General features: G+C 35.2%; 4 protein-coding genes and 1 long non-coding RNA gene across 17 annotated transcripts; 3 read left to right on the forward strand and 2 right to left on the reverse strand.

Annotated features, from left to right (window-relative positions):
• Positions 1-184: 184 nt before the first annotated feature.
• Positions 185-6843, reverse strand: LOC122538761. 6 transcript variants are annotated; one of them, XM_043673106.1, is made up of 16 exons: positions 6506-6648; positions 5996-6174; positions 5672-5876; positions 5394-5590; positions 5090-5324; positions 4875-5031; positions 4560-4791; positions 3646-4489; positions 3393-3567; positions 2774-3350; positions 2522-2697; positions 2018-2440; positions 1747-1922; positions 1430-1677; positions 1090-1353; positions 185-1006 (listed from the first exon to the last, which is right to left on the reverse strand). In XM_043673106.1, the coding sequence occupies exons 2-16, from the start codon at positions 6133-6135 to the stop codon at positions 832-834; spliced, it is 4224 nt and encodes a 1407-aa protein (XP_043529041.1). In that variant the 5' UTR covers positions 6136-6174; positions 6506-6648; the 3' UTR covers positions 185-831. The 6 variants fall into 6 exon arrangements, with proteins under 6 accessions (XP_043529041.1, XP_043529038.1, XP_043529040.1 ...); XM_043673103.1 differs by lacking the exon at positions 6506-6648 and adding an exon at positions 6758-6843 and having other exon boundaries at positions 2774-3567; XM_043673105.1 differs by having other exon boundaries at positions 2774-3567; positions 3646-4474.
• On the forward strand, positions 6758-12300 carry LOC122538762 (peroxisome assembly factor 2). Of its 6 annotated transcripts, none has more exons than XM_043673109.1 (8): positions 6758-6895; positions 7141-7614; positions 7701-8150; positions 8225-8451; positions 8510-8912; positions 8986-9285; positions 9349-9958; positions 12205-12300. In XM_043673109.1, exons 1-7 carry the CDS (start codon positions 6832-6834, stop codon positions 9939-9941), a joined length of 2511 nt encoding a protein of 836 aa, XP_043529044.1. In that variant the 5' UTR covers positions 6758-6831; the 3' UTR covers positions 9942-9958; positions 12205-12300. The 6 variants fall into 6 exon arrangements, with proteins under 6 accessions (XP_043529044.1, XP_043529043.1, XP_043529045.1 ...); XM_043673108.1 differs by lacking the exon at positions 12205-12300 and adding an exon at positions 10068-10339; XM_043673110.1 differs by lacking the exon at positions 12205-12300 and having other exon boundaries at positions 7701-7970; positions 8067-8150; positions 9349-10033.
• On the reverse strand, positions 10140-27387 carry LOC122538764 (E3 ubiquitin-protein ligase CBL-B). Of its 2 annotated transcripts, none has more exons than XM_043673114.1 (8): positions 26518-27387; positions 16757-16903; positions 16411-16683; positions 16116-16335; positions 15878-16042; positions 12941-13217; positions 12419-12814; positions 10140-11966 (listed from the first exon to the last, which is right to left on the reverse strand). In XM_043673114.1, the coding sequence occupies exons 1-8, from the start codon at positions 27081-27083 to the stop codon at positions 11962-11964; spliced, it is 2049 nt and encodes a 682-aa protein (XP_043529049.1). In that variant the 5' UTR covers positions 27084-27387; the 3' UTR covers positions 10140-11961. The 2 variants fall into 2 exon arrangements, with proteins under 2 accessions (XP_043529049.1, XP_043529048.1); XM_043673113.1 differs by having other exon boundaries at positions 12224-12814.
• LOC122538777 lies at positions 12496-14457 on the forward strand. The gene is made up of 3 exons (XR_006308922.1): positions 12496-12592; positions 12665-12817; positions 12971-14457. It is a non-coding gene; the product is annotated as an uncharacterized LOC122538777 (long non-coding RNA).
• On the forward strand, positions 17088-19674 carry LOC122538770 (probable phospholipid hydroperoxide glutathione peroxidase). Of its 2 annotated transcripts, XM_043673124.1 has the most exons (6): positions 17110-17243; positions 17756-17867; positions 18680-18782; positions 18863-18972; positions 19039-19130; positions 19201-19674. In XM_043673124.1, exons 2-6 carry the CDS (start codon positions 17810-17812, stop codon positions 19414-19416), a joined length of 579 nt encoding a protein of 192 aa, XP_043529059.1. In that variant the 5' UTR covers positions 17110-17243; positions 17756-17809; the 3' UTR covers positions 19417-19674. The 2 variants fall into 2 exon arrangements, with proteins under 2 accessions (XP_043529060.1, XP_043529059.1); XM_043673125.1 differs by lacking the exon at positions 17756-17867 and having other exon boundaries at positions 17088-17243.
• Positions 27388-27542: the final 155 nt, after the last annotated feature.

The following is a 27542-nucleotide window of genomic DNA, read 5'->3' on the forward strand; positions in this document are numbered from 1 at the left end:
ACATCATCAAAGAATATCTAAAACAAAACAAAATATTAGTATCAAGGTCAATCATTGAAACATTTCTGTTTTTATCATTACATTATTGTTTTTTTCTTTTCTTACAAAATATATGAGAGCAATTTAATTTCTTAAACATAATTACACTAAAATGCGTCTAAGTGTGTGCGTCTAAGAAGATTTGATATCTATAGAGAACAAAAGTTTATTTCATCTCATATATATTATATAAACACTACATATACATATTATCTAAATAAAGTATGCAAGCTTGCATGGTGTACTTGATAATATGTTAGTCAGTACACAAATTTTTTCTGCTTGTAATTATAAAACATTGTAGGTGAACAACCCGCATTCATCTCACGCGCATTGTATTATAAATATTTATTTTTCTTTACATATTTGTTTTTCTCGAAGTTTCATTTTTACTCAACTTTATTATACAAATCTGCCTTCACAATTTACGTGACAGACGCTAACATCCAGGTACTGTGTCACGAGGTATCTTGAAAGACATTTTTATAACTTGTGGAGCATAAAATGTCTGTAATATCATCAGATTGGAAAGTTTTCTTTCTCCTTGTCATTGAATGAAGTATTTTAATATAATTGATTATGTGCAAGCAATATAGTTCATTAAAGCCTCCACGAAGCAGGCCATAAAGTGCATTTTATGTATTTTTAACTGTGTATTACATATATCACCATAGTATTAACTTCGATAATAAATAGCATAGTAACATTAATTTTTCTTAATAAATGTTGGTTCTTTACTAAATATGTGCACACATTGGGACATAACATTTGATACAATATATTTAGTAAGTGTTATCGTTTGTTTAAAATGTTGACAAAGTTTCTAAATTTCTGTTGGGCATCCGTCATTTGCGCTAATGTTTCTTCCATCATATTGCGCAACTTCGATAAATCCGGCATTTTATCACACGATTCAATGTTTAATAATTCTGTAAAGAATTGTTCCCAAGCAGCTCTCTTAGCATACCTGTATTTTTTCAACAAATTTTTAATGATTCAGAGTTTCTCTAATATTTTATAACCAGGGAATACTTCTTTTAAAATAAATACCTTGGTATTTTCGAAGTAATAAACCAACGACCACCAACATTTGTGACTCTCATATAATTGCCAAATAATAAACAATGACTTGTCGCAGCTAAACAATACAAATCAGTTTGATACGTCCATGGTTTTCCAGTTTGCATTTCAATACATGTAAAATCTTCTGTCTTTATGACCTGAGTAAATGTTGTCTTTTCTGGTAAAAGACTCATATCTATACTACATCCAAAATCTATTAATTGTATCGTTGGCCTCACGTCTTCCGTTGGTCTAAAATTATTATATTCATAAATACAATATTATAGATTTGATCTACAAAGTATAAATATATGATGAATATACATACAAACGCATTAAAAGAAAATTGTCTGGTTTAATGTCTCCGTGGATTATTTGACATTTATGTAAGTATTCCACAATTTGCAATATTTCAATCGTGAAAAATATAGCCAAGTGCTCTAACAACGGTTTACCCGTAGTAATTTTTATTTGATTTGTTACTGCTAATAATGTTCCAAATCTGGAATACTCTGAAACTAGAACACTACTGTTATTCGCGACATATGCCATGGAAACATCCATAAACCCACGCAACTAGAAAAAAAATTGTTTATTATTTATTAGAATTGATACTTATATGAATTCAATAAATAAACACTTTACCATATGTGGATTGGTAAGACGACTTTTTATTTCCCTAGTGATATAATACTCCCAAACCCAGGCAGGCTTTTGAGTTTTCAGGGCAACTATTTCACCTGTTTGCAGATTCACTGCTTTGAATACTGTACCGTACGTTCCCTTTCCAAGGCACTTTCCCAAATCGTATGCTTCAGTACCTAGACACGTGAAATGAACAAAAATAATAAATATTGAAGCAACAAAAAAATATTTGCATCTACAAAGATATGTTTCTACATCGAAATACACTGACCAAGCGTAATTATAGTAGAAGGCACAAGCTTATTTAAGTTAATATTTAATCTCATATATCCCTCTGCATGACGTGGCTGGGGAAATTTAATTTTCTTTAAAAGTCCAGCTATTAGATTTCTATCGAAAGGATTTATATTTTCTGAAGGTAACTGGAAACTTTCTTCTTCTGCTTCTTCCATCGGTTCGTAGTGCTCTTCACATTCCATTGTATCAACTTTTTCTTTTTGTTCTATTTCGTTAAACTTAAAATTAATTGATTTTCGTAGATCACAATTCTTCTTAATTTCAGAAGTAATTTGATCCACGTTACGTTGCACCGTACGTGGACTCTGAGCGTGCACAGCTTGAATTTGGGCTTGAAGTTTTTGTTCATAAGGTTGGTTTGCAGAAAGAGTAATGTCTTTTGTTTCATCTTCTCCACCTTGTTAGATAAAAAGTCTTCTTTCATATACAAATAATGTCACAAAAAATAAGAAAATTTTAATTTATTTAATTAAAATACCTCTACTCGTACTTTGTTCTTTTATAGGAACCAGATCTTCCTTTGTTAATGTAAAGCCTAATGCAGTGTTTCTTGTATGGGTGCTGCTGCCAGAACTACTTGAAATATATTCTCTAGTAGATTCTAGTATGACACTCAGTTTGTCTTCAGTTTCTCCATTAGGTGCCTCTGAGGAACTACAAATGAAATGTAAAGTAAATATATGCTGTTACATTAATTAATTAATTATTTGATATAAAAAAAATCACATACGGTTGAGATTGAGGTGCAGCACACTGATTTGGATATTGTGAAGTTCCTTCTACTATTTTGTAAGGTTGTCTAAATTGATTAGTCATAGGTGTAGAACTCAATAATTGTGTATTAAATGCTTCTGTATAACAAGTATCATTATTTCCTGTCAATGGGGTAATACCAAGACTTTCATCAATATACAAATTATTTTCGTCAGCTGCTTTCGATGTCATATTTTCTTCCATTGGTCCATTATAATCAACGACAATAGCATTTTCTTTATCTTCGGCACTTTCAAGATATTTAATGTCTCTACGATTCATCCCCGGAGATTTTATATACGGTAATTCAGGTGGCATTCTGTACGGTTTACTGTCTGGATCGTTATATGGAGGATAATGAAGTTGTTTCTGAGATTCTACATTTTGTTGCAATAACGTAGATTCTAGCTGAGAAGGATACTGCTGATAAGCAATGTCATTGGGCATCATATTGCCATAAACTTGCTGAATATGTTGTATATGTTGATGCGGCTGTTGGTGTGGCTGATGATGAAGATGTTGATTATGCGACGGTTGATGTTGCTGATGTTGATGTTGATGGTGTTGGTGTTGATGTTGATGTTGATGATGATGATGTTGATGTTGATGTTGCTGTTGAATCTGACTGTGAGATTGCAAATGAGAAACATGCTGAAGTGAATGATGATGAGAAATTACATGAGTCTGTTGATGTGCTTGTATTAATTGATGATGTTGTGAATGATGCGGCCGAGAATGAGGTTGTTGTACTTGTTGCTCATGCATTTGTTGCTGTAATCAATTATTTCAAGAATTAGTACAAAAATTTTTTACATGTGAAGTGTTCTTCACGCATAACTGATACTATACCTGCATTTGATATTGGTACGTGTTATGCAATCCGTGGTTATTATAAGAGCTTTGATGTTCTTGATTAGAATAATTTTGATGAACAGAATAATTTTGGTGATTCTCTTGATCATTATAAACTTGTATACTATAACCCGAATGATGTTTACTGTTTGACATTGCATGCTGTGTCATTGAACTATCCATATGTATGTCAAAAGATAATTTAGTCTTGGCATCTGAAATTCTAGGTGTCATGGGGGTACGAAAATTAGGCGTTGTAGGTACAGTATCAGGGGAGCGCCACATGTCTTGTACAACTGACATTGCTTCTTTCGTATTAACCGTAATACTTTGTCCCAATAAATGTTCTTCAGGTTCAGCATTTAACGATGATGTATGATGCTGATGCATAAAACTGGATTGTAATTTTCGTTGTGAATTTAATTCGGCTTCCATTCTCTGTGCTTCCAATCTCTCTGCTTCGATTCTTTCGGCTTCGATTCTTTCTGCTTCTAATCGTTCCAGTTCATGTTGTTCTGCCTTACGTCTTTGAGTTTCTAAAGCTTGGTTTTCAGCTTCGTATTGTTGTCTTTGAAGCTCTTGCTGTTCAGCTTGAAGTCTTTGTCTGTCCAATTCAAGTTGTTCTGCTTGTCTACGTTGCTGTTCGATTTTTCTTTGTCTCTCTGTTAACTCTTGTTGTCTTTGTAACTCTCGCCTCTGTCTTTGTAATTCTTCTCTGTAAGATATATCGTGTCTTTGATGTTCAGTTTCGAAACTTTTATGCTGAATTTGATGGTCAGTCTCTCTTATAGCCGGCATATCATGCTTTTTATTTATAGTTTGTGCCCTATAATTTAAAACACTACTCACGATTATTCGAATTATTTTTATTATTATTATTAATAAAATAATTATTGATAAAAATAAATTACCTTTGTGAATACAGTTGGGCTCTTATTTCCTCCATACTTTGATCCATATTATTAGCATAAACTAATTCTTTGGGATAATGTGGCCTTAATATAATATTTGGATTTGGAGGATCTGGCACAAATACAGGCACAGTTAAATGTTCTGGGTATTTGCTGCCATCGAAAAAATATATATGATTTGAAAATAATCTTAAATTGTTTGTATTAAAATCTTCTGGTTGATCCTCGTGAACTAAAATTCAATAACAGTAAAGTGCATAAAAAAAAACAATTTTATCTATAAGTAATATTATTTTGCTATGAATAAAATTGCACCTTTGAAAGCTGATTTTGTAGTAGATGTTATTAAAGGACATCGTTTACTTGCGCTATTCCATGGGCCAGGTTTAATTGTATTTTCTTTATGTATGGTATCTTCTACTGGTACATGATCTAATATGCTTGAATTTTTTATTTCACCTGGCATATCATCCTATAAAAAAATCTCAATATATTTCTGTATTATCGTACTTTGAAAATGATCTGTGTACCTGATATATCTGTATCCTGGAATTTGGCCGAGTATGGTGCATTGTCGATGAAATTTGTGGAACTGTACCAGGAAAATATTCGCGTACTCGATGTCCAGTACGCACACTACCAACTCTTTTCCCAGCTTTTATTGCTCTTAAAGAACTAAAAGCCTGTCGTTGTTCAAGTAGTGACATTTCATTATGATCATCTGTACGTCCCAATGTTTTACGTGCAACAGCGAGCTGAAAGTTCCTACAATAGATGAAGTGCATGTTATTACATTAATTATTGCGTTAGTATTCCTTGTTTTGTGATTAATACTTGTGAGCATAATCCAGTTCCTCTTGTGGTTCTGCCAATGCAGATAATCCCATTAGATAAACTTCATCGGCACGTTTATAATCTTCTATCTGTTCTAATTCGAAAGCCCATGCTCTATACATATCTGCGACCATAGTCCCAATTCCATTGTTGTGTAAAAGTTGATACAATTCTAATGGATTCTTTTGCATGCTTATCTGTATATAAGCAAACAAATGCTTATTTTATAACAGAGATATTTGTTTTCACATATAAAAGATACATTTTAAATATCTTACATAATTAATCCACAAACGTATGTATCTACGATCTTGGTGATATTTTGTTTCTTTTTCAAATATAGCTAAACATTGTTGCAGAAGTTTTCCAATATGTGACTCATGTCCACTTTTCGGATAACTTTGTTCCATCCAAAGTATATATTCATACCAACTTTCTAAAGGATCATCTCCTTCGTAATGTTTTATTGCATCTTCATACATCCTAAAAAAGAAAAAAATAACATGACGAAAAAAATAACTTATAAGTTTAGAAAAACTTCATTACATGAACTAAGACTTCAACCATTGCAAAAGAAAACTATTAACTGCTGTTCGACTCACTGTTTTTCTTGTAAAAGTATTTGTTGAGCATCTGTATCTTCCTGTGCTCTTAACGCAGTTCCTAACTGTGTAGCATTTCGTCCATAACGCAACGGTTGAATATTTTCTTTACAAAGAGCTATGACTGTAGCAGGATCCATTCTTAATTCTATACTTTCTTAATTAAATCACCTTATATTCTAAAAACAAAAAAATATTGAAATAATAAAAAGCTGGCAGATCACTTTTTAAATGTCTCTACTAATGACACATTAAATTGTGTTCCAAAAATGGGAATAATGGAAATTTTAAGAAGCTTGTTATTTAATATGTCACAATGTGACACGTTACTGATTGTTCATCATTATTGCACGTGAAAACATAAAGAAAAATTCAACAAGGGGTGAAATTCGCAAGCACTTCAAGGTGTATTCAGTCGAACGTAATGCAAACAATCGTCCGCTATACGAAACAATAGAGCGAAATGCAAACGACGTTTTCCCTAGAGAACACTTAACCTTTCACACGTACTAAAATTTTGCATAATATTCCTCGAATCGTGATTCAAATTTGAATAAATCTAGTCTTGATAATTCCAATAAGGACGCTATCAGTCTAGGTTAGGTTAGTTTTTCACTTAACGGCTACAGCCACCAACGGTTTTTCACTGTCTTCTGCTATGCTGTGTTTTAAATGATGCAAGAGTTACGTTCCGCTAATCACGAATTTTAATTGGACCTGCTACGCGAAAGAACCGAGAATACGTTGCGGCCAGAGATTTACCGTGCTTAATATAGTTTTCACGCGGATCCCTATTGAAAATTGCCAATAGGACAGCTGTTACAGAGGGATCTCGCATGATCTTCGAACCTCTACTTTGTCACTGCTTCTATAGTAACTTGGCAGATTGGTCCAAAATTGGTACGCCAATTTTTTTTTTCTTTTTTTTTCTCTACGATCGTTACGAAGATTCATTTCAAAAATTATCACAAAAGTTTCGCTAAAAGTTTGTTACTTATTAATTCAACAGATTGTTTAAAGTACATATATTTATGCATTGAATACATTATAAAATTTATTATGTAGTTATACCGCAAATGCTATTATAAAATAACTTCGGTTCCCGTTTCATCCTAATAAAAATCAATCGTTCGTTTACTTTTCAGCTCTGACTGCGACTCTAACTTTCGAATTTAACCGAGACAAATTCAACATGAAATCTTCGTATTTTTATATAAATTTCTTACGAGACTTAACAAAATTATTAATGAAATATAACTACAATTACATGCTCTTTTACATTTTTGCGCAGTACGCGCTTCTTCGATTGAAAACATTAATTAATGCAAAATTTAACTGGATTATTTTGTCTGATACCACTCTAAAAAATTTAATAAAACAATTTCATGATAAGAGAAATTATTATATAGACTGTAATTCTTGTTTATTGACGAACATAAAATATTTTGAAATTACTAAACCAACTTGGTTTTACATATGTTCCATAGTATCTGTGAAAAAATACAAAGTTTTAGTTGTACCTTTGAACAATTCTGATGAAAATGAAATATTTATATCAGATACTATGAAATATAATATAGAAAATGCATTGCATTGCACTACCAATAAATGCTTTTTACGTGAGTACAAACGAGAAAAGAATAATTTAATGAACAACTAACAATAAAAGTTTGATAGAAATAATTTTTTTTTTAATTCTTTTCAGTGCCAGCAAAAGATGATACTGTTAGCTTTGCTAGAAAAGCCAAAATTTCTATGATTTCTAATCAATATGAGAGCACAGATAATTTAATAAATATTCTATTAGAAAATTATTTTTCAGAACCTAGATTTTTAAGGAAAAATGATTTATTTGGCATTAACATAAAGGAACATATACTAGATCAAACATATTTGCATACAAATTCTTCAATGTCTGTAATATATTTTAAAGTCAACTCTATTATCAATGACAACGGAGATTATACAAATGATGGTAGTTATATTTTATATGCAGAAACTACTCTTGTTCAAGAATCAGATGTACATAGTTATTTACCTCAAAAACATTTTGTTTACAATGAAATCAAAGAGAAATATGTAAATTCATATCCACCAAGTTTAGCAGCACCTCTGGAACATTTAGAATGTTGCATTTTGCCATTTATTAAACAAGGTGATTAATGCTTAAATACCTAATTATATCTAAAGAGTATAAATGATATGTTTAATGCTGTATTCTTTTAGCAGATATTCAGTTACCAATAAAGCCTATATTTCTTATTAAGGGACCACAGGGTTCGAATAAACGTAAATTAGCGCAAATTTTAGCTGAGAGAATGGGTTTAAACTTTCTTAATACAGACTTTGCTGAAGTTCAAGCTTTAACATCAGCACAAACAGAGGCTAAACTACGTATTGTACTGCATAATGCTAAACAATCGGTGCCATGCATATTATGTTTAAATAATATAGAGGTATTTTGAAGATGTTTTTATTCATTTATTTACAAATATTTTGAGACAATGTTTGCAGGTATTTGGAAAAAATTCTGAAGGCCAAAAAGATGAAAGAATAATATCAAGCTTTTCAAACCAAATAAATTCATTGTATAATAAACGTTTGAAACTTCCTATTATTATAGTAGCTACAACAAATGAATCTGATATACCAGCTGAACTAAACAGAATTTTCATTGAATCGATCCACGTGGAACATTTAGATCAGAACGAAAGAACAAATTTAATTTCATGGTTGCTCATGAAACGAAATCTTGACCATCAAGTTAATTTATCAAAAATTTCTAGTATATGTTCGGACTTTAGATATTCAGATTTATCAACGCTGATATTAAATGCCGTAAAATTTCGGTGCAAAGATAATGCTAAGAATTTAAAATCGCTAACACTTTCACAAGAAGACTTTGATAAAGCTTATGGTAAAATTGTAATGCTGTGAAAGTAATTATTACTTACACTGTATCAATTTAATTTGTATAATTTCGTTTGCAGAATACATGCAATCGGTATATACAGATTGTAAAGGTGCACCGCGTGTACCAAAAGTTTATTGGGAAGACATAGGTGGCTTAATGAATTTAAAACACGAAATAATGCGTCGAATTCAGTTACCTTTGATGAATGCTCTAGGGTTTGGACAGTCTGGTCTTCTTTTGTATGGACCACCAGGGACCGGAAAGACGCTTCTCGCTAAGGCCGTAGCAACAGAATATCAGCTTCACTTTTTATCAGTTAAAGGTCCCGAAGTATTAAATATGTATGTCGGCCAAAGCGAGAAAAATGTTAGACAAGGTAAAGTAATAAAGATACATATTAAACATATATCTGAGAAATAAAAATCGCAATATATCGTAGTGTTCGAACGGGCAAGAGCAGCAGCACCATGTATAATATTTTTTGACGAATTGGATTCATTAGCACCCAATCGTGGTCGAAGTGGTGATAGCGGGGGTGTGATGGATCGTGTGGTATCTCAATTACTCGCTGAAATGGATGGTCTTGATAGCTCCAATAGTATATTCATTATAGGAGCTACAAACAGGCCGGATTTGATAGATCCAGCTCTTCTTAGACCTGGCCGATTTGATAAGCTACTATACGTAGGAATTCATTCCGATCGTGATTCACAGCTTAGTGTGTTAAAGGCACTGACTCGTAAATTCACATTCTGCGAAAATGGAAAAGAGTTAGAGCAGTTAATCTGTCAGTTACCCGAGCACACAACTGGTGCTGACTTATATTCTATCTGTTCTAATGCATGGTTGAACGCTGCGCGCAGGGTTTTAAATAATTATCACGATAATTCCAATGAAATTAAATTGGACGAACGTGTTGCTGTAGAATTGGAAGATTTTCTAAAAGCCGCGCGTGAATTAATTCCTTCAGTCAGTAAAGAAGAAGCAGAAAGATACAGAAAAATGCAAATAGAATTGTCTTCTGTATCGTGAGATGTTTATCGTGTCAGGTGAAGTATCCATCAGTCTTATAAACGACATATCATTTTATTTGGAGAAATATGTAAAATAATTTTTACAACGAATAATCAAGAAAAATATCTACCCTCTATCCTCTAGGTATTGCACTAAACGGTTCGTCTTACATGCTAATGCGCGACAAAGATAATACCGATTTGTTTTTTTTTGGGGGGAGAACGGTCTTTAAAATATATATACCAATCAAACTAGTATACAATGTAGAAAAATAGAATAGTTGAATTTATTGAGTTATTGAGACGATGAAGTTTTGTAACTAATAGCTCTTTTTTTCAAACTGTGATAATCGGAATTTAATGATTATTTTATTACAATTATTAATACAGTAAATAAATATCTATTCTTATTAAAAATAATCGTTTTGTATGTTCAACCGATAAATCTTATTTATTTGAACGACCGTTTTTGTATTTATATACGAAACGTTATTTTATTTAACGCTATTCACAGTCTCGCATTTTACTTACTCGCAAGAACTGTAATTCTCGTCTTACTTTTAAACGTCTCTTTAATTGCTTTTAATTGCTTTTTTTTTAAACATTATAATTGCAAGATATACAATCTAACGAATTGTTCCTTTTACAGGTGGTATTTGATAATGTACTTTATTTAATTACAGAATAACGATATTTCTTTGGTGTGATCGCGAGGTAGAATCGATTCCAATGCAATTTGTTCATGATATTGAAGCATATAACGTTTTCTTTATTGTACGTGATAACGCACTTATTACATGGAAAAAAAAATTATTTATACGTCTGTTATACGTTTTTAAGCCTTTTTTTACAATCGTTAAGATGATATGAATAGATACGACAAAAAGAAGTCATAGAATTATGAAAAATCGTCGTTAACGTCAAATTATCTTACAAGAAGAGATTTTACAATTACGAGTATTTTTGAACTTCCGTAGAACATACAAATCAGAACTACTGAAAATTTGTTTTGAAGTAAACCGCCTTATCTAGTATTCGATTCTCTTTCTTCACTTTTTTTTTTCTAAACGTAATTAAATATCAATTAACAAGTTTCACATCTCATGCATCGATGGGTCTCTATTCAGTGCAGTCGAAAATTATTAAAACATAAGTATCACATTTGATAAATAATGCTAATCACTACATGCGATCGACAGAACATTTCATACAATTAATTATCAATCCTATGGAGCACATGAAAAATATTCAAAGATATTCTGCGTCGATTTAAAACGATTATAACTTTCGCGTATAGTATATATTATATATGAGGTATTATTTTAAATATGTTGTAAAAATTTGATCTGAATATTCCTTTTCCTCAAGGAATAAGCAACGAGAAAGAGGTATATATACGTGGATAAAAAAGGGAGAATCATTTAAATTAGCTTATTAATAAATTTGGCCACTGTACAATCGTGTATTTGCATGCTCTTTTTAAAAATTTATATATAAATCCTTGAGTAGGTTGAAAAATGTATTTATACGAAAGATGGAGAGCTACTTAGGGGAATATGTAATAGCAATGTTTTTCGCTTGCATCGATCGCGGAAAACGAAGGAATTTGTACTCAGCAGCCGCGAATTATCCTTGCAAAGTTCAAAACTTTTACTTACATTTGTAACATTTATCGCATCTTTTCGCAATTTTAAGCAGTCTTCTTCTATTTGTATCGATTTGTGTGTATATGTGAATACATATAAGGAAAAGAAATACATTGGCATTCCATGGTATCTTCTACGAAAATCGTCCAGTCGGGTGACGAGATTGGAAAAACATCAACACATGATGCGTGCAAAAAACGGTCGAGAATATTGCCGACTAGCTGGACAGGGAATCTCTGTTAGCTTTCGGTATTGCTCGAATTACCAAATGCCTGAGCTTGGGAGTGTAAAACAATTTTCCCCAGTAATCAGCGAGAGCAAGTGTTCTACACATTTCTACGTATAATGTACTTTACATTGCGGCAAGTAGAGTCAGTTATGATTCCTTGGTATTTAATCTGAAACACAAAAAATAAGGAATCGTGACTAAATCTGTTAGTCTCTGCTAAAAGATGAATTACTACTTTTTTTTCTCTACCGTATCAAATTTATTAATTTGTTATTCATTCTTCTCTTTTTTTTTTCTTTTTCTTTTGAAGAAGAACATTATCGTTCAATAAAATTATGAGGCAGTGTCCATTAAAATGTGAATAATCACGATAATCTGTTGTTTTTTCTTTTTCTTTTTTTTTTTAGGTTTGCATTTTATGCATACCTGGTCAAGACGATTTCGTAGCAAATTCGTGTAGTATGTCACAAGCCATTTCAAGATCGTTCCTAGTAATACCGAGGGCTCTAATCACGGCGTCTTGTGCGAATCCGAGAGCCGTCAGCTTGGAAATGTGTTCGACGTTCACGTTCTCGTATGCCGCGAATTCTGGCTTAGAAGAACCGGTGGGATCGTCCTTACCTCTCATCAGGGCGGACAATCGAGCTGTATTCGCTTCCAGATTAATGTTCCTCACGACGTGTTGTCTTGTACCAGGTATCACGATCGTGTTCTCGTAATGATGGTCCTGTCTGTTGTGTTCTTTGCTGGTTGCCTTTGGAGGCCGTGGCACCGACAACGGTGGCGGAACCGGTGGTACGTTATTGCTGGACGCGATCTGGCTGGTCGTCGATGAAGATCCACCACTGACGCGGCTAGATTTCTCAGGTAGAGACGGCGGTTGCGTTGTGCTTAAATGGTTTGGTTGTGATCGACGAACGTGACCTCTGACAATTGTAAACGGCGCGGGGGGTATCGGTGGCATTGGAGACGGTGAAGAGGCACGATGTAACATATCGTAACCTGCCTCGGAGTTTACTGGTAAAATAAAGCATACATTGTTTTAATAGAATGACTTAATTTTTATAGAGAGAACAGGAACAAGTAATCAAGCGGTCAAAACAAGTTCCTTTTCTCTGGATTAGTTTGTTCTTTACTGCTTACTGTTGTTATTCTGTTGATTATCGGTATTAGAATTGAATGCCGTGTTGGCTGTCGACGAAGGCGGTGGTGGAGCATTCTCTTTTGGAACAGTTAAGTGACGACCATTTCTTGAGTGACTGTTTGGCGTAGGAGATGGAGAAGGTCGTCGAGGAGGTAGCGGTGGACTTGGCACAATTCTCCGTATCGAAACTGGCGAATTTGTTGGACTGGAGTCTTCTTCTTCATCCGAGTCGTAACACATAAGCCCACAGTGTCCATTACATAAATCCATAATTTCCTAAAACGAAAATAAAAGAGAAGCATGAATTAATACCTGTGGCATCGATTAACAGCAACAAAATTGTTTTAACTTGATAATATTCATTGTCCAGCGCAAGAAGATGCATACTAATTTGTGTAAAAATTATTTTCTGCTCTAATTCTGATTTTAGATAATGATAAATTTGTTAATGAATAATCAAATTCTGTAGTTTAAAATCTTTTTAAAATTTTGTCGAATAAAGGAATTGTATAAATTAATATAAGTAAAAAGAATGTAGCAAAAAAAAAAAAACCCTGTATGCAGAAGAACATCACAATTGAGAACGAGCATAATTACAAAGCTGTAAAGCAGGGGATCATAATGCATTTGTTCACTTACCTGCGTTAAACGAGTCAAAATACATTTCCTTCAGTTATGTACATTATCGATTAGTTTTCCGATCATGCAGCGGGCAGAGCAATGGACCCAGTAGATAACATTATGAAATAAAGATAAACGATCATGCGAACGATATAACGATATAACACTTTTGTTCACTTTCAGTAGTTCCCTGTTGCTGGAACACTGATTCAATAGGCGTAAAAATTAGAATCCAGCAAAAGGGATGCATGTATAAAATATGCAAAAGTAATTCAATGTAATGATAATACAATTTTATTAAAAAAAAAAAGAAAAAAAAAGAAAACAAAAGGAAAACAATATGTTTTTCAGATCTCTACTCTTATAATGAATAGGAAGAAACGTACGCTACAATTTGTAATGTTTATGAATTATTTATTTTAGACCTCTTTCATTGCTGGATGTACACAGCATGAATGGATCTAAATGACTGATCAATTAGCAGCACTAGTTATTGTACAAAATTACGCTAATGGGTACACGTAAACGCAGTAGAAAAATCTATCTTTTAATTTTTCAACTTTTCAGTGCAACATATAGTAGATCTTTGTCTACTATTCATAAATTCGTACACATAAGGATACTATATGCTTAAAAAATTATTACTTCTCTTTCTTAGACCATTAACTACGAATTCACATCTTAAAAAAATAGTTTTGTTTTCAAAGATGAATTCGACCTTTTAATTGCTCTTACATGCATCAATGCATACAGGATTTATAGCATTAAGGTATTGAAAAAAAAAACAGAAGAGAAGATAACAACGTATATACCACAGCATCAAAATTCGACATGAAGTGCTACCATACAATCACTAGTATAACATAACTCCTTAAAGTTCGTTTTATGCGTGAATGGAATAAATAATAAATATTTTAAAGTATAAAGAAAAATAATAACATCTTTTCCCTGGTAAAGATGTCGCATGTTATTACATGTTTCTATCGCCAACAGGTACATAATTAATTCTAGTAAAATACAACGAATGAACGATTGTTCATTCATGAGCTACATAGTATTTCTATTGCTCGATGTAAACAACGTTATTTTCGTTGGAAGATCATTTTGTTTTATATTGTATCTGCTTCTTATTTCTTAGTACTAGCAATCACTATTTCTTTCTGTTCTATACTTTTACCATGTCATTCTTATAATTTGATATACACATTAATAAAAAACCAACTAATGCAAAGGATTTAAATTCATTTCAAACAAAACGTGAAGCGAAGAGCATCGAATCAAGGTCTTGTTAAACAATTTTCATTTACAACAAAAGATTTCCTAATTGTGCGGATATAACGCAAATTGAACGGATTAATACTCTGTTGACAAAATATTGATATTACGAAACTCTTATGTAATAAATAATGCAATCGTATGTAGAGATGAAGCATTCTAACTCCAAATATAGTATGCATACACCATAAAGACGCTGCCAGCTATACATTGGAACATGCATTTAAAATATGATTGGTTCCTTGATTAGTCGCGAGCAAAATCTTTACTCTATTGTACAAATGTGATCCTTGATATGGGCATTGACTACAATGTTATTTCTAAACATTATCTGTTTGTTGCAAGTAAAATGTAAGTTTCATTATTTTTTAACTCAATAAATCGTTGCACGGCAAGTACAACATAATGATGTGTATGTTAAACTGTACAAATAATGGGACTGAGTGCAAACGCTGTTGTAGTAATGAAACAAGAACGATAACTCGTACAAGCCCTCGATTTTGTAATGCAAAAAAGCAACCTACCTTAGGGTCTCCATAAACCGGAAGATTTTTTTTTTGGTAAATCGTGACACATACAAACAAGTAATTTAAAAACACATGTTAGTTTAAATAAATACATGAACTGTAAAAAATATCCGTATCAATCGCTCGAAAATCTAAATTTTCTCAAAATTATTCTGCGAATCATTTTATGTACAAATAATACAAAGAAAAATGAAAAAAATGAAAAAAAAAGAGAAAATACGACTCGCACGAAGCTCATATAGAGACAAAAAAGTTGGTCCCTTTTTACATTATTTACTTTTCAAAATATGTATTAACTTTAATAAGTTTGTCATTATATTTAAACTTGTGTACCTCACAAGAGATAACTTTGATGATAATTCTGTAAATGACATGAAATGACATGACAATCGTACAAAGTCAAGATCTCACGTGAAATGCATGAAGCATTCTTTAAAAATATAGTGTGTTGCTGAAAAATTGTTATACATAGAGCACATTTAATGAGGGTAGATGCTACTCCTAGTCGGATACCTCGGTGTCCGGGTCAAGATCCCGTGTAGGGGTCGACGCGTTACTAGCAGATGCTGATTGTGTGCCTGGCCGATGTGTTCTTCGTGGATCGAATGGATCGATTACTATTTGTTCAGTCCCTTTAATCTCAGCTCGACAAAATGGACAACCTTGTCCCTCAGAATCCTATGAATCGTATTCTTATGGACTTTTCTTCTAAATAATTCAAGAATATAAGACTAAGTTAATTAATTAATACCTGCCAAGCTGTGAGACATGGAGTGCAGAGGAGATGTCCACAAGGTTCTATCCTTACATCTTTGTCATTTTCTGCACAAATTTTACATAATTGGAATGTGCTACCCATTTCACAATATAACTCATACTGTTCCGCTGTAACTTTTATATGTTCTTCAGGAGTGGGTTGAACTGCCCATGTTAAATCTGGATTTGCAGTACGACCATCAGGATATAAGTAGCTAAAAACAAATTATAAAGTTTAATTATAAATTTTACGTTAATATTTTTTGATAGACAAAAAAGGGTGTGCTTACAATCCTTCCCTATATCCATCTAGCAATGCTTGGCACAGACTTTTGTTGTGAGGTATTGTTTGAAGGATATCACCATCTGATGTAACATAACCAATAGCCCATTGTCCTAACCTTGTACAACTTAGTCTGAATACATAACTTCCTGGTCTAGTACTACAATACTTTTGTAAACGTGCTTTCACTTCATCATAAGTAAGAAAAGCTACATATCCAGGATGTGTCACAGCCAGAATTTTCCAGTTACGGAGAAGTGTAGACCATGGTTGAAATAACCTACAATGATAAATTTATTGTAATTTACATCATAATTAGATAAAACAATTGCTTTCTATGTGTATAACCTCACCTTGTAAATACATCGAACTCAAAGTTAGAAATATAATCATTGCACGTGAGATCTATCGTTGACTTTAATGCCATAGCCTGTAATCCAGAACTAATTGGATGAACTTCATTTAACTTATCTTTAAAAACTTTCCACGGAACCAGCGTACTGCAAAAAAAAATATAAAAGTCGTTAGTAATTTTGCTCCAGTAATACGATCATAACCTAAAAGCTAATCAATATTATGTTACCCACATTATACACAGTTATTATAACTTAGAACGCTATATCTAAGTGATAAATGAATTCAAACTTATATATTTTCGGAGACGTATTTTCTTGCAAGAAAATACCAAATGTATCATCATACAGGTGTACATTGCGTTTGTATGCGAGTAGATAAACTCCATAAATTCGTAACCGACAAGTCAGTGTAAAGACAGAGCTCCTACAGTGCAGTTGTATTTCTGGTTTTCCTCTCGCAACATTTTATATTTGCACATTATTGGTAAGATTCATTTAATTCTTTTGGCGTGCACTGAATTCTCAAGTACAATCATTATTTCACAAAAACTTTCATTATATCGCGTAAAACAGTATGAAATTAAAGCAATGATTAGACATAAAATCTCACGCAATACCGTAAGGTTTACGTAGTGGACGACAGATGGCAATCGATTTGAACTTGCTGTACACAATAAATTCAACATTTTACGCTATTATTTTAGAAGTGTTCTTTTAAATTGCTTTATCTTACTCTGTTTTATACATTATTTTGAAATTAACATCGCGATTAGTATGTATTAAATCTAATATGGACCTAACCTTATAACCTAGTATAAATGTACTTGACAATATTAAAGCACTAATCTATCGCAGATCAAGGTATTCTTGACTTTTCTGATATTATCATAAGTAAAACTAACGATTATCTTGCATTTCTCTAAGTTATACGGTAGAAACGATATTTGTTTAAAACTTGCCACGAGATAAAATAGTGTTCACACTGAAAAATTTCAGGAACACAATTGTGCGTCTTTATCGACCCTTCCCCTACATATTGCATAACGAAGAATGAATATTTTAAAACTACTACTGCCGGTGGGCTTTGTTCAAATCAGAAATTTGTCAGGCACGTACTATGAATTTAATGTTATTTCCCCAATTTTGTTGCAAAAAGCTAAAAAACTTATTCGTAATTTGTACTTCAAAAGTGTGACCGAATAGCATGAAACAATGTTACGTTTACATTTTTGTAATAAAATATATCCGTCTAATGTCGTTATTTCTGTTTATTGAATTCTAAATATATCTTAAAACCTGATCATTGAATTCCAAAAAAGAAAACCGGTCTATGTCTTATATATTACTTTTGTAATATCACATAATACGTAATAATGTCACGTAAGAACATTGTAACTATTACAATCAGAATAAAATTGAATAAGCATTAAAAACCATGAAAACTAACATACTCAACTATTACACTAAACGTATACGTCATTTTACCTATTCATATAGTAAAGACTCATCTTGATGACAGTGCGATATACACAAAATCGCAAGTAATCATTATATTAACCAAGTGTTAGTATTGAAAGATATACTTTTCTAATCTTTACGATACACAATTAAATAAAATAAAAAGCTCAATAATTTAAAAAAACTATTTTTTTTTTACATTTAAATGTCAGAAACGGAAACACGAATGTGCAATTTTGATTTTATGATGTTATTTCTTTCGTTAATAATAGCCTGGTAGTAAATTAATAACTTATTCTAACCAATTTATTCTAACGCTGTTAATTTATTAAAAATTTTTATTTCCTCCGCATTTGCTTTTAGTATGTTGAAGAATTTATTTACCATGCAAATTACATTTTCACTTGTCAATTTTCATTACATTGAGATATGAATTCAATACTGAATTAAAAATCATTTCAGTTGTGGCAGCGACCATGAGTGGGAACGAGAATTACAAAGAAGCAAAATCGATTTACGATTTCACTGCTAAATCCATAAAGGGCGAAGAAGTTCCTCTATCCAAGTAAGTACATATATCAATCAATATCCAAAGGTGTGTGATATGTATATATATATATTTCTTTTTTTTATACCTATTTACAGGTATGAAGGGCATGTTTGCTTGATCGTAAATGTAGCATCGAAATGCGGCCTAACAGCCACAAATTACAAGGAGCTGAATCAATTGTACGACGAGTACGCCGAATCTAAAGGTAAAATAAAAAAACATTGTATCTGATTTATTTTCTAAAACGATTGTTGAAACGTTGTGTTTGTAGGCTTACGAATCTTGGCTTTTCCTTGTAATCAATTTAATGGACAGGAACCAGGAGGTAGCGAAGAAATATGCAGTTTTGCCGATCGGCAAAAGGTATATAAATCTCTCTAGAATGGAAATTCTACCCTTTTGATTTTTACTAATCGCACTGTTGCATTTTCAGGTTAAATTTGACCTGTTTGAAAAAATTGACGTCAATGGAGATAATGCCCATCCTTTGTGGAAATACATGAAGAAAGAACAAGCAGGATTTTTTGGTGATTTCATAAAATGGAACTTCACGAAATTCATCGTGGACAAAGAGGGCAAAGTGGTGGAGCGCCATAGTCCTACCGCATCTCCACAATCTTTGAGAAGCAACCTCGAAAAATTCTTTTAAACATTCTACTACTATTATCTAATAGTAAATATTTTTATTAGTAATGTCACTCCTTGTAATTAATTGATATCGTTAACGATGTTCAATTACACACACACACTAGTCTTGTAGAATATCCCTACACAACACTATAAACTTCTAGCTAGTTTTTTATTCTATAGATATTTTTATTTTTACTTATCGAATATTGCATTTTCTATCAATGTTTTACACATCGAATTAACAAGTAAATTGGTTGTATCCACAAAACAAGAAAAATATATATATACACTTTATATACTCATTACAAGGATTACGAGTTTAGTGAGGATTTTCATTTCTCAAACGTTTTGTTTAAACATTCTTACATTTTACCCACATATAAATTCCTTCCGGCGTATTCTTCTTCGCTTCTTTTTATGGTGGCAAAATGTGTGTCCCGCGCGCTTTTACACTACGTCACGACATTTACATTCGTTCCTGACCTTGTCTATTTTTAGCATCATTAGTGCCTTTTATTTAGCCATCAATCGAGCCCCATCCTGCCATCTTTTTTAGCATAGTGAAAATCAAACACGATCGGACGTGATTCCATTCACCGTCACGCGACTTTGTGTAACTCGTAACAGCGAAAGTCGAGGGAAATTAATTCAACCGTGTTTTTGCTCGGAAAAATAGGTCAATGTATCCCAAGCAGATTTGAGTAACACGATGACATAATTACAGGCCATCGTGTCCCCAACGGGTCAAGGCGAATACTCGACCCGGTCCGCGAAATATTTTTCTGTCTTTCTCTCTCCCCCTCGTTCGTTTTTCCACGTAGCGCATTTACGATTCATCGCTATGAAAAAACGGGCACCTGACGAATTCGAATAAGAGAATGGAACAGAGAGTAAAAGAAGAAAGAGCAACGATTTATGGAGTCTCGTGTCCTTCCTGAATTTCAATCCTGAGCCGTTTTACGTCATCGTTAAACTGGGTCACGTCCTCTATTGCAGGAGTACCATCTCGGAATTGAATGTTCCGCGATATATCTGTATGCACATGCGTATATATACATCGGCGATGCGTGGCTAACGTACAAAACGAAGCTGAGAGAGATACTACCGCTATAATTAGTCGTCCTTGCTTGCCGACTGATCCAAGCCTCGCCTCCATTCATAGATCGCTGCTTTCCCGACGTATCCGTCTCGTCTTCCACGTGACGTTTCCGATTTCCGGCAACTACCACTCCAAATCCAATCGACTTTATAACGTTAAATAACTCTACGAATCTCTCACATTGTCACAGCGTCCGACTGATTTCTAATTCTAATTCTACACTATTATAAAAGATTTTATCAAAGATAAATAAAAATATCGTGCCGGTAGTGCACGATTAGATGACTTGGATGAGAACGATCGTAATAATCCACTTGTATCGCGTTGTTCTTTCAACATTGAAAAAAAAAGAAAAAAAAACGATGAATATTCGTGTATTTTAGGGAGTAAATAATAAAAGGCCAAAGTACAATGGAAATAATTCAGAAGGGCAATTCTATCCGAGTTCGATACTTGCATTCTAACCAAGTACTTTTAATTGGACCTTTAACATTCACGAGGTAAAGTTTCTAGCCATCGATGGCTAAACGTAATTATGCAACAGACGGCGAAAATACGCCCATGGAAAATGTCAGTGGAACAGATCGGAACAACGCGTTTCAAGGATGGTTCGCTTGTTTCAAAGGTTTTGCACGCTCATGTGAATCCGTCGGCTGATTCTCCCTTGACGATGGATACCTGTGTGTTAACCGTATTATCGGGCATCACACAGTCATTGCTGTACTAAGCCAAGAATGGCTTTAAAGGCACACAGAATCATGCCCACGCACTCTTCTATATCCGACCGATATGGAATTAACTGATCAAATGATTCTTACGATCGTTAGATGATTATTTTACAGACTGTATAATGATATTATTTCGTAATTGCTCGCAAGATAACTGACTCTTTGAGACTGCAAACTTTGCTTGAAAAACGAAGAGAGAATAAAAATAAATTACTGAATGCGGCAGTACACTCTTCCTGAAATATAACATTCGAAAGTTAAGAAATTGTAATGCAATCCCTTGTAATTTTATTCTGAATTCAAGTCCAATGAATTTTATTCCGATCGCTCCAGCATTTTGAAACATTTAAAGAGATTGAGAAAATAATGATTGAGCTTTCTGACTCAAAACCGCCGTCTTTATTTAAAGAGGGTATTCAAAAGTCACCTGATAGTGAAGATTTAAAAAGCGATGGAAATTATCTCCCAAAAAATTCTTTTTTCCTTAAATTAATGATAAATTTATATGAAAATAGGCCACGAATTAACTCACACATCTAATAATTATTCAATTGTCATTCAATCCCAGCTCAGTCATTTGCTAATAGTAAATATAAATTTTGACGAATCCGACAATGATATCCCCGAGCGTCTAATAAAAGGCAAGCGAAGACTCGGTTGTGTATTCTGTTGTGGTGAAACAGAATGGAATTCGTAAGCAAAGAATAGGATCCCGGTCGGTGGACGCGGCCACGCCGATTTGTACAGTTCGCTCCGCTTAATTCGCTTTAATCGCGACGTCACGTCCCCTTCCTTCCGCTTCGGCTCACGTCCGGATGCGAGCTTAACTGGCCGACTACGAAAGGAGAGGAGGGTACGGCCTCTTTGCTCGTAACTCTTCAGACACGGATAGCTGATACGCATCGGTCCGTCTCTATCAACGCGGTTCCAACCCCTACCGACCGGAATTAATATAGTATCCTCCGGGATACGAGCACGCCTTTGCCTCTCCATACATCTTCATTTTTCTCACTTACGGCACACGTCAAACGTGGCTAATGTTTTTCGACAGTTTCCCCCGACCTACGCGTTTCCAATACACCGTCGTTCACGTGGCTTCCTCGAACGAGGAACGAGGCTAACGCGTTCTGTCCGTTGAATTAAAATTTCAGTCAGCTCACCTTTCTTCCTCTCGTCTTTCTCCCCCCGATCTCGTTTCGTTTCATCGCCGACTTTACTTTACAGTCTACACTACCGCTACAAGACGAGGAAACAGGAAATGTATTTTATTTAACGACTACATTATATCGTGTAACTCCTCCAAGTTTATCTTTCCACGTGAAGAGGTTGAATGGAAAGGTCACGTCGTAAAGCTACCCCCGCAAAGATATTTGCACTACATCGGTCATAAAAGAAGCGCTTTTCATTCTTCGGGATTGTTTTCGACGGTGTTTTCTTTTGTTCCGTTAAATTGAGGTCTCCTCGAGAGGAAGTGGCGGAAGCGATCTCTTCCCCGGAGAGGATTAGAAATACCGCACCGCGATGCAAAGTCGATCGAAACCCGCAAACGTGACATATTGCGTTCGCGTCGACGCCCTCTTTTCCAAGACACCAGATCCGCTGTACACCTGATACCCGATATCTCTTACGAATAAACAGACGAGATTCTTACCGACGGAATTCCAAATATATTGATCGTTGTCGGAGTCGAATCGAAGCCGTAGTTCATTTCTTTTCTTCGTGCCTTTAGTTTTAGGCCGAATGCCGTATAAAAGCCGATGATTCACGACTCTACGAAAACCTTTGACACACCGCGACATCGCGTAAAATGCAACGCACATGAAAATCACCGTGAATATGGGCCACTTTGCGCCCCTCGAGGAGATGACAGAGAGATTCTCACGTCTCTCAATTATTTTCGAACAGGGGGGGGGGGGGGGGGACCGGAGACACGTTAATGAAATAATCGTAGGAGACGAAGAAACCGGAATGTTCAACCTCGTTGAATTCCATTCTGCCTCACCGCTTTTTTCTCATATGGCTTTCCCAACCCACATCCGGATATCGTTATACGTGTACATATGTACAATATATAGCAGTGGAAGAACAGAAGAGAAGATTCCAGCCCCCCAGCTCGAGCGCCAGAACAAAGTACAATCCTTCGCAGCTATAGATTACAGGCCGGTACAACGAATCCACTACTATCGTCCCGTCTCCTCCTCTCTGTGTCACGGATAGATGACTTCGGTCGCCTTTTCGATAAAAGCTCACCCCTTGCCACTATTTCCGGTGACGCTCGTCATTAAAAACACCCATTAACGAGCGGGGCGTACACGTTCGTGCGCGAAAACGTGGATTTCAACTCGTTCGAATGCATTACCGACGTTCCCAATAAAGGAAAATGCTGCATTTGAAATTAAAAGGACAGTACGTAGAACAAAGTGAAATTTCTTCGAGAAATATCATTTCGTATCATTTCGTAATGTATTGTTCAACGTATCGTGATGCGTATCTATTTCTCACGAGAAATTCAATTTGTTCCGTGCGTTACGTCGAGCAGTGACATTTGCAAAGGTCCGTTCGATTTCCTAAGTTAATTGCTTTCTTCGAACGTGACGTCCATGTTACCAGCGTGGAGAAGATCGATGAAAAATACCGAGAGATACGGATAATTTTCTAAGGTATCTCGTGCAGTCGTAATAACGATAAATATTGGTTCCGGTCTGCGATAAATTACGATTTACGTTTTATCTTATCGGCGCCGAATTAAATGCGCAGGAATAACCGTGGGCTTTGCTCGATTAAAGAGGCAGAGAACGTAACAGCGTAAAGAGCCGTAACACACACAGGGGCCGCCGGATGTCCGCGGATCATTTGACCGGAAACTGAAAGTTCGCGCATCAGCGTAATCGAGTCGGCTCGCCGCATGTTAATCATACTGCAATCGCCCGCATCCTACGTTCAAAACAAGACTCGCTTCCCCGATAAAAGCTTTTTAAAAGCTCCTGTTTAGTCTCCTTGGGGGGAAAAAAAAAACGCGTAGGCTTCGTCTACGAACGGAAGCGGAGGGGAAAAGGGAGACGGATGACGGAAGTGAATTTCGAGAAATTAACCGAGAAAGAGAGAGAAACGGAAGAGGTACTACCCACGGCTAGAATCTCTCTTTTTTTTGTTTCCACTGACACGATGTTTAATTTAACAGAATCCGCATCACGTAAAGTATTAATATTTTATCGCTTCTCGGAAATTTTCGTTCTATTTTCAGCCGCGTGTTTTCTAATTTCGCAATGAAGTAAAACAATGGCGCGCAGTCTGCTACTGTCGATTAATAAATAAATTATATAGGGAAATCATCATTACAACTTCGAGGAAGATAAATTACAATTTAAAAATTTATACGCAATGTGCCACATGTATTGGTATACACGTGTACCAGTGAATAGAAAACGAAAAGTAATTGCATTCAACTGTTTTACGGCGGATATCACATTTATATTTGATTTTGGTTGGTTCACAAGAATCTTAAATATAAACAAATAAATGAAAACAACAATTACCACTAGGACAATCGTATTTAACCCGGGATTGCCCACCTAGGGGTCTAGTGCAGGTACATCCTGGCACTAGACCCCCACGTGGGTAGACCCGGGTTAAATGACAATTAAAAAATAAATAGATTTGTATAATTATGTTTCTGTCCAAACAGAAATTAACATTAATTTTAACAAGAATACCCACATTTTTAGCACTTTAAGCGCTTGTAAAAAAAAAAAAAAAAAAACGAAATTAATCATATTGACGGAGTCGATTGTTATAGCGTTAAAATGATAAAATTGTATAATTATTTACAAAACTTCTATACTGATAGTTCCAATAAATAATATGCAAACGTCATTTCAAACATCCCGCCGGGAAAGTTGAATTTCTACAAATGATAAAAGAAACGAGATAATTGCAGGGATGTGTAATGTGTGCCAAATCCATGGCAACGAGCAGTTACAGAGCGTGTGTGACAAAAGAGGCTATATTCGTTCGTCTGTCTTGTGTCCTGACGATCGTGACGATCTCTCGCGACACCGTATAGCAAGTCAGTCATTCATGAATTGGCTCGAACTGCTGCTCGTTTATTTATACCGGCTGATAAATCGCTACGCGGCACGTAGCCCAGAGCGCACGGCACGCGCTTCCCGATACTGTGTCATGACGTATTCCAGTAAAAGTAGGTGTATCAGTTTTGTAAAACGATACTAAACCACCGGCCCCCAAGAATAGTAACCAGGAAACGGATCTAACCAATCGATCCGCCCCGTTCCACCGACTCTTCCCACCTTTATACGCATTTCTCTCCGTCTCTCTTTCTCTCCCTCGTTTATCTTTCATCACGATTACATATCTACAGATATCGAATCGTTGTAGATCACTTCCCTTTTCTTTTCATTCACGTGTCGCAAAACAGCTTCGATCATTGTCAATGAGCTGTGATTGTTGACAATGACTCGATAACGCGGTTCGTTCTGACAATTTACACGGTTCGACAGTCTACAACAGAATATAGATGAAATTTTGATCGTACCGGAAGTAACCGGTTTCGTGTGCCGACAGAGCGATGTGACTGTTGCTCGACTGAACGTAAATCAATCGCGTTTATCGTTTCATTGTTTAAACAGCCCGATATCTCAGATCGGAAGCGTCAAGTACGAAGAATCATCTTTCCTCGATCATCTTGTATAGTCAAAAAGAAAATAATACGATAACGCTCTTTCTAATCTGTATACTTTACCAACATCGATGTCATTCTTTTAAAAAAATTTCGTCTACGCCTAATTATTTGTAATGTTAACAAAAAGAAAAAAAAAAAGAAAAAATGCTTGCAACACACGCAACATAGTCGAAATTATTGTCGAAGTAAAGTGATTTTCACGATTCGAGGTCATGCGAGAACATAGCTCTTCCCTCTGCACGAGTTCGCATATGAAAAAGAACACTTCCGGTGACGGCGAAATATATATCCGTCGAATGGCGTCAGGTGCAAACCAGTCCAGACACGTCTCAATTTTCGGCACATGAAACTAATGTCAATATCAATGAAACGCAAGGCCGTTTTTAGGTTAGGTGTGCGCACGTGCGAGTCACAGAGCGCGCGTTTATTATTCGTTTTTACGCACGTCAAAGTGGAAAGCACACGCGACGAGACAGGTGGCCTGTTTACACGATCAAAACAAAACGGAAACAACAAAAGAAAAGAGAAGCGGGGGGTGGAAGAAAGACAACAAAAAAAAAGTAAAAAGGAAAAGGATCGTCCAATGATACGCACCTGATTCCAAAGCTTTCTTTCCAAAACTCAGCCGCGTCTGCCTTCGTAATACGGAATTTATGCCCGGCAAACACACCATTTGGGAAAATGGCCTTCAACTCGGACAGCATGTGGCTAAAGACAAGGCTGAGTTTAGTCAAATTCCTACGATAATGCGATGTCTCGTCAAACATCTTCTCTTTCCCTTCCTTGAACAACTTGATCGCTTGCTTGCACTTTCTCATAAGATTATTGATGAATACACAAAAGTGTTCGTTGCTATGTAACACCTGCATCCTGTCCTCGTATTTGCTATATATCAGTCTCAATCGCTGATACGTGTCCGGTAGAATGTCTAAGATGAACGGCGGCGAATTTTTCAGATTCATCCTTTGATGTTGACACAACTTGACCACCTTGTCCATAAGCTTCCACGTCTTATCCAGCATTCGCTTGTCGGTCGAAAGTTTCGGCAGTGTCATGGGATCAGCGAAGCGACCATGAAGCTTCTGGAAAATCGAACCAATGTGTACAGCTCGAGTACGACTGCTATGTCCTCCCGACGACATCTTGACGTGTGCTTGCATATCCCACGACACCAGGACTCCTTGGTGTTCGCTCGTGATGCGAGTCCCGCGCACTTTTTACACTACACGTTCCCCCAAACCCACTGAACACCTCTCTTTAGGTTAGCCCGTCCTGCACTCGCGTGATACGATATACTGCATTTCCCTCAACGGGATAATACGTTCATTACCTTGACGACCTTCTCACGAAGTCGCGGCCACGAGATGTACCATAATGTTGCGCGATACCGCATCCTACTCTTTCTACTCTGTACTGACAACACCGGATACCCACAACGAATCTACACTGACACGGCCAAGCGTGCCCATAGCTCGTTAATTATAGTTTCACTTGCATCCGCTTGACGCTTCGTGGCGCTCCTTTAGCGCGCTCTATTTGAAACACACATCAGCAAGTGATGTTTCTACATCTCTCGTTTTTTCCTTTTTCCCCAACAATTGTTGGGCAAATGTAATGCT

Source organism: Frieseomelitta varia, unplaced genomic scaffold, assembly GCF_011392965.1.
Source record: "Frieseomelitta varia isolate USP_RPSP 00005682 unplaced genomic scaffold, Fvar_1.2 scaffold_177, whole genome shotgun sequence".
Taxonomy (NCBI): domain Eukaryota; kingdom Metazoa; phylum Arthropoda; class Insecta; order Hymenoptera; family Apidae; genus Frieseomelitta; species Frieseomelitta varia.

Coding starts and splice junctions, on each gene's coding strand:
- LOC122538761 (XM_043673103.1), bottom strand. CDS start 6,135: ATGGATCCTGCTACAGTCATAGCTCTTTGTAAAGAAAATATTCAACCG. Junction 2,441..2,521: donor AGAACAAAGTACGAGTAGAG/GTATTTTAATTA, acceptor TTATCTAACAAG/GTGGAGAAGATGAAACAAAA. Junction 1,354..1,429: donor AATTTTCTTTTAATGCGTTT/GTATGTATATTC, acceptor TAATAATTTTAG/ACCAACGGAAGACGTGAGGC.
- LOC122538762 (XM_043673109.1), top strand. CDS start 6,832: ATGATCTTCGAACCTCTACTTTGTCACTGCTTCTATAGTAACTTGGCA. Junction 8,913..8,985: donor AGACTTTGATAAAGCTTATG/GTAAAATTGTAA, acceptor TTTCGTTTGCAG/AATACATGCAATCGGTATAT. Junction 9,286..9,348: donor CGAGAAAAATGTTAGACAAG/GTAAAGTAATAA, acceptor AATATATCGTAG/TGTTCGAACGGGCAAGAGCA.
- LOC122538770 (XM_043673124.1), top strand. CDS start 17,810: ATGAATATTTTAAAACTACTACTGCCGGTGGGCTTTGTTCAAATCAGA. Junction 17,868..18,679: donor TCAAATCAGAAATTTGTCAG/GCACGTACTATG, acceptor AAATCATTTCAG/TTGTGGCAGCGACCATGAGT. Junction 18,783..18,862: donor GAAGAAGTTCCTCTATCCAA/GTAAGTACATAT, acceptor ACCTATTTACAG/GTATGAAGGGCATGTTTGCT.
- LOC122538764 (XM_043673113.1), bottom strand. CDS start 27,083: ATGCAAGCACACGTCAAGATGTCGTCGGGAGGACATAGCAGTCGTACT. Junction 16,904..26,517: donor AAAGAAAGCTTTGGAATCAG/GTGCGTATCATT, acceptor TTTTTTTTGCAG/TACGCTGGTTCCGTGGAAAG. Junction 16,684..16,756: donor GAGTTCGATGTATTTACAAG/GTGAGGTTATAC, acceptor TTATCATTGTAG/GTTATTTCAACCATGGTCTA.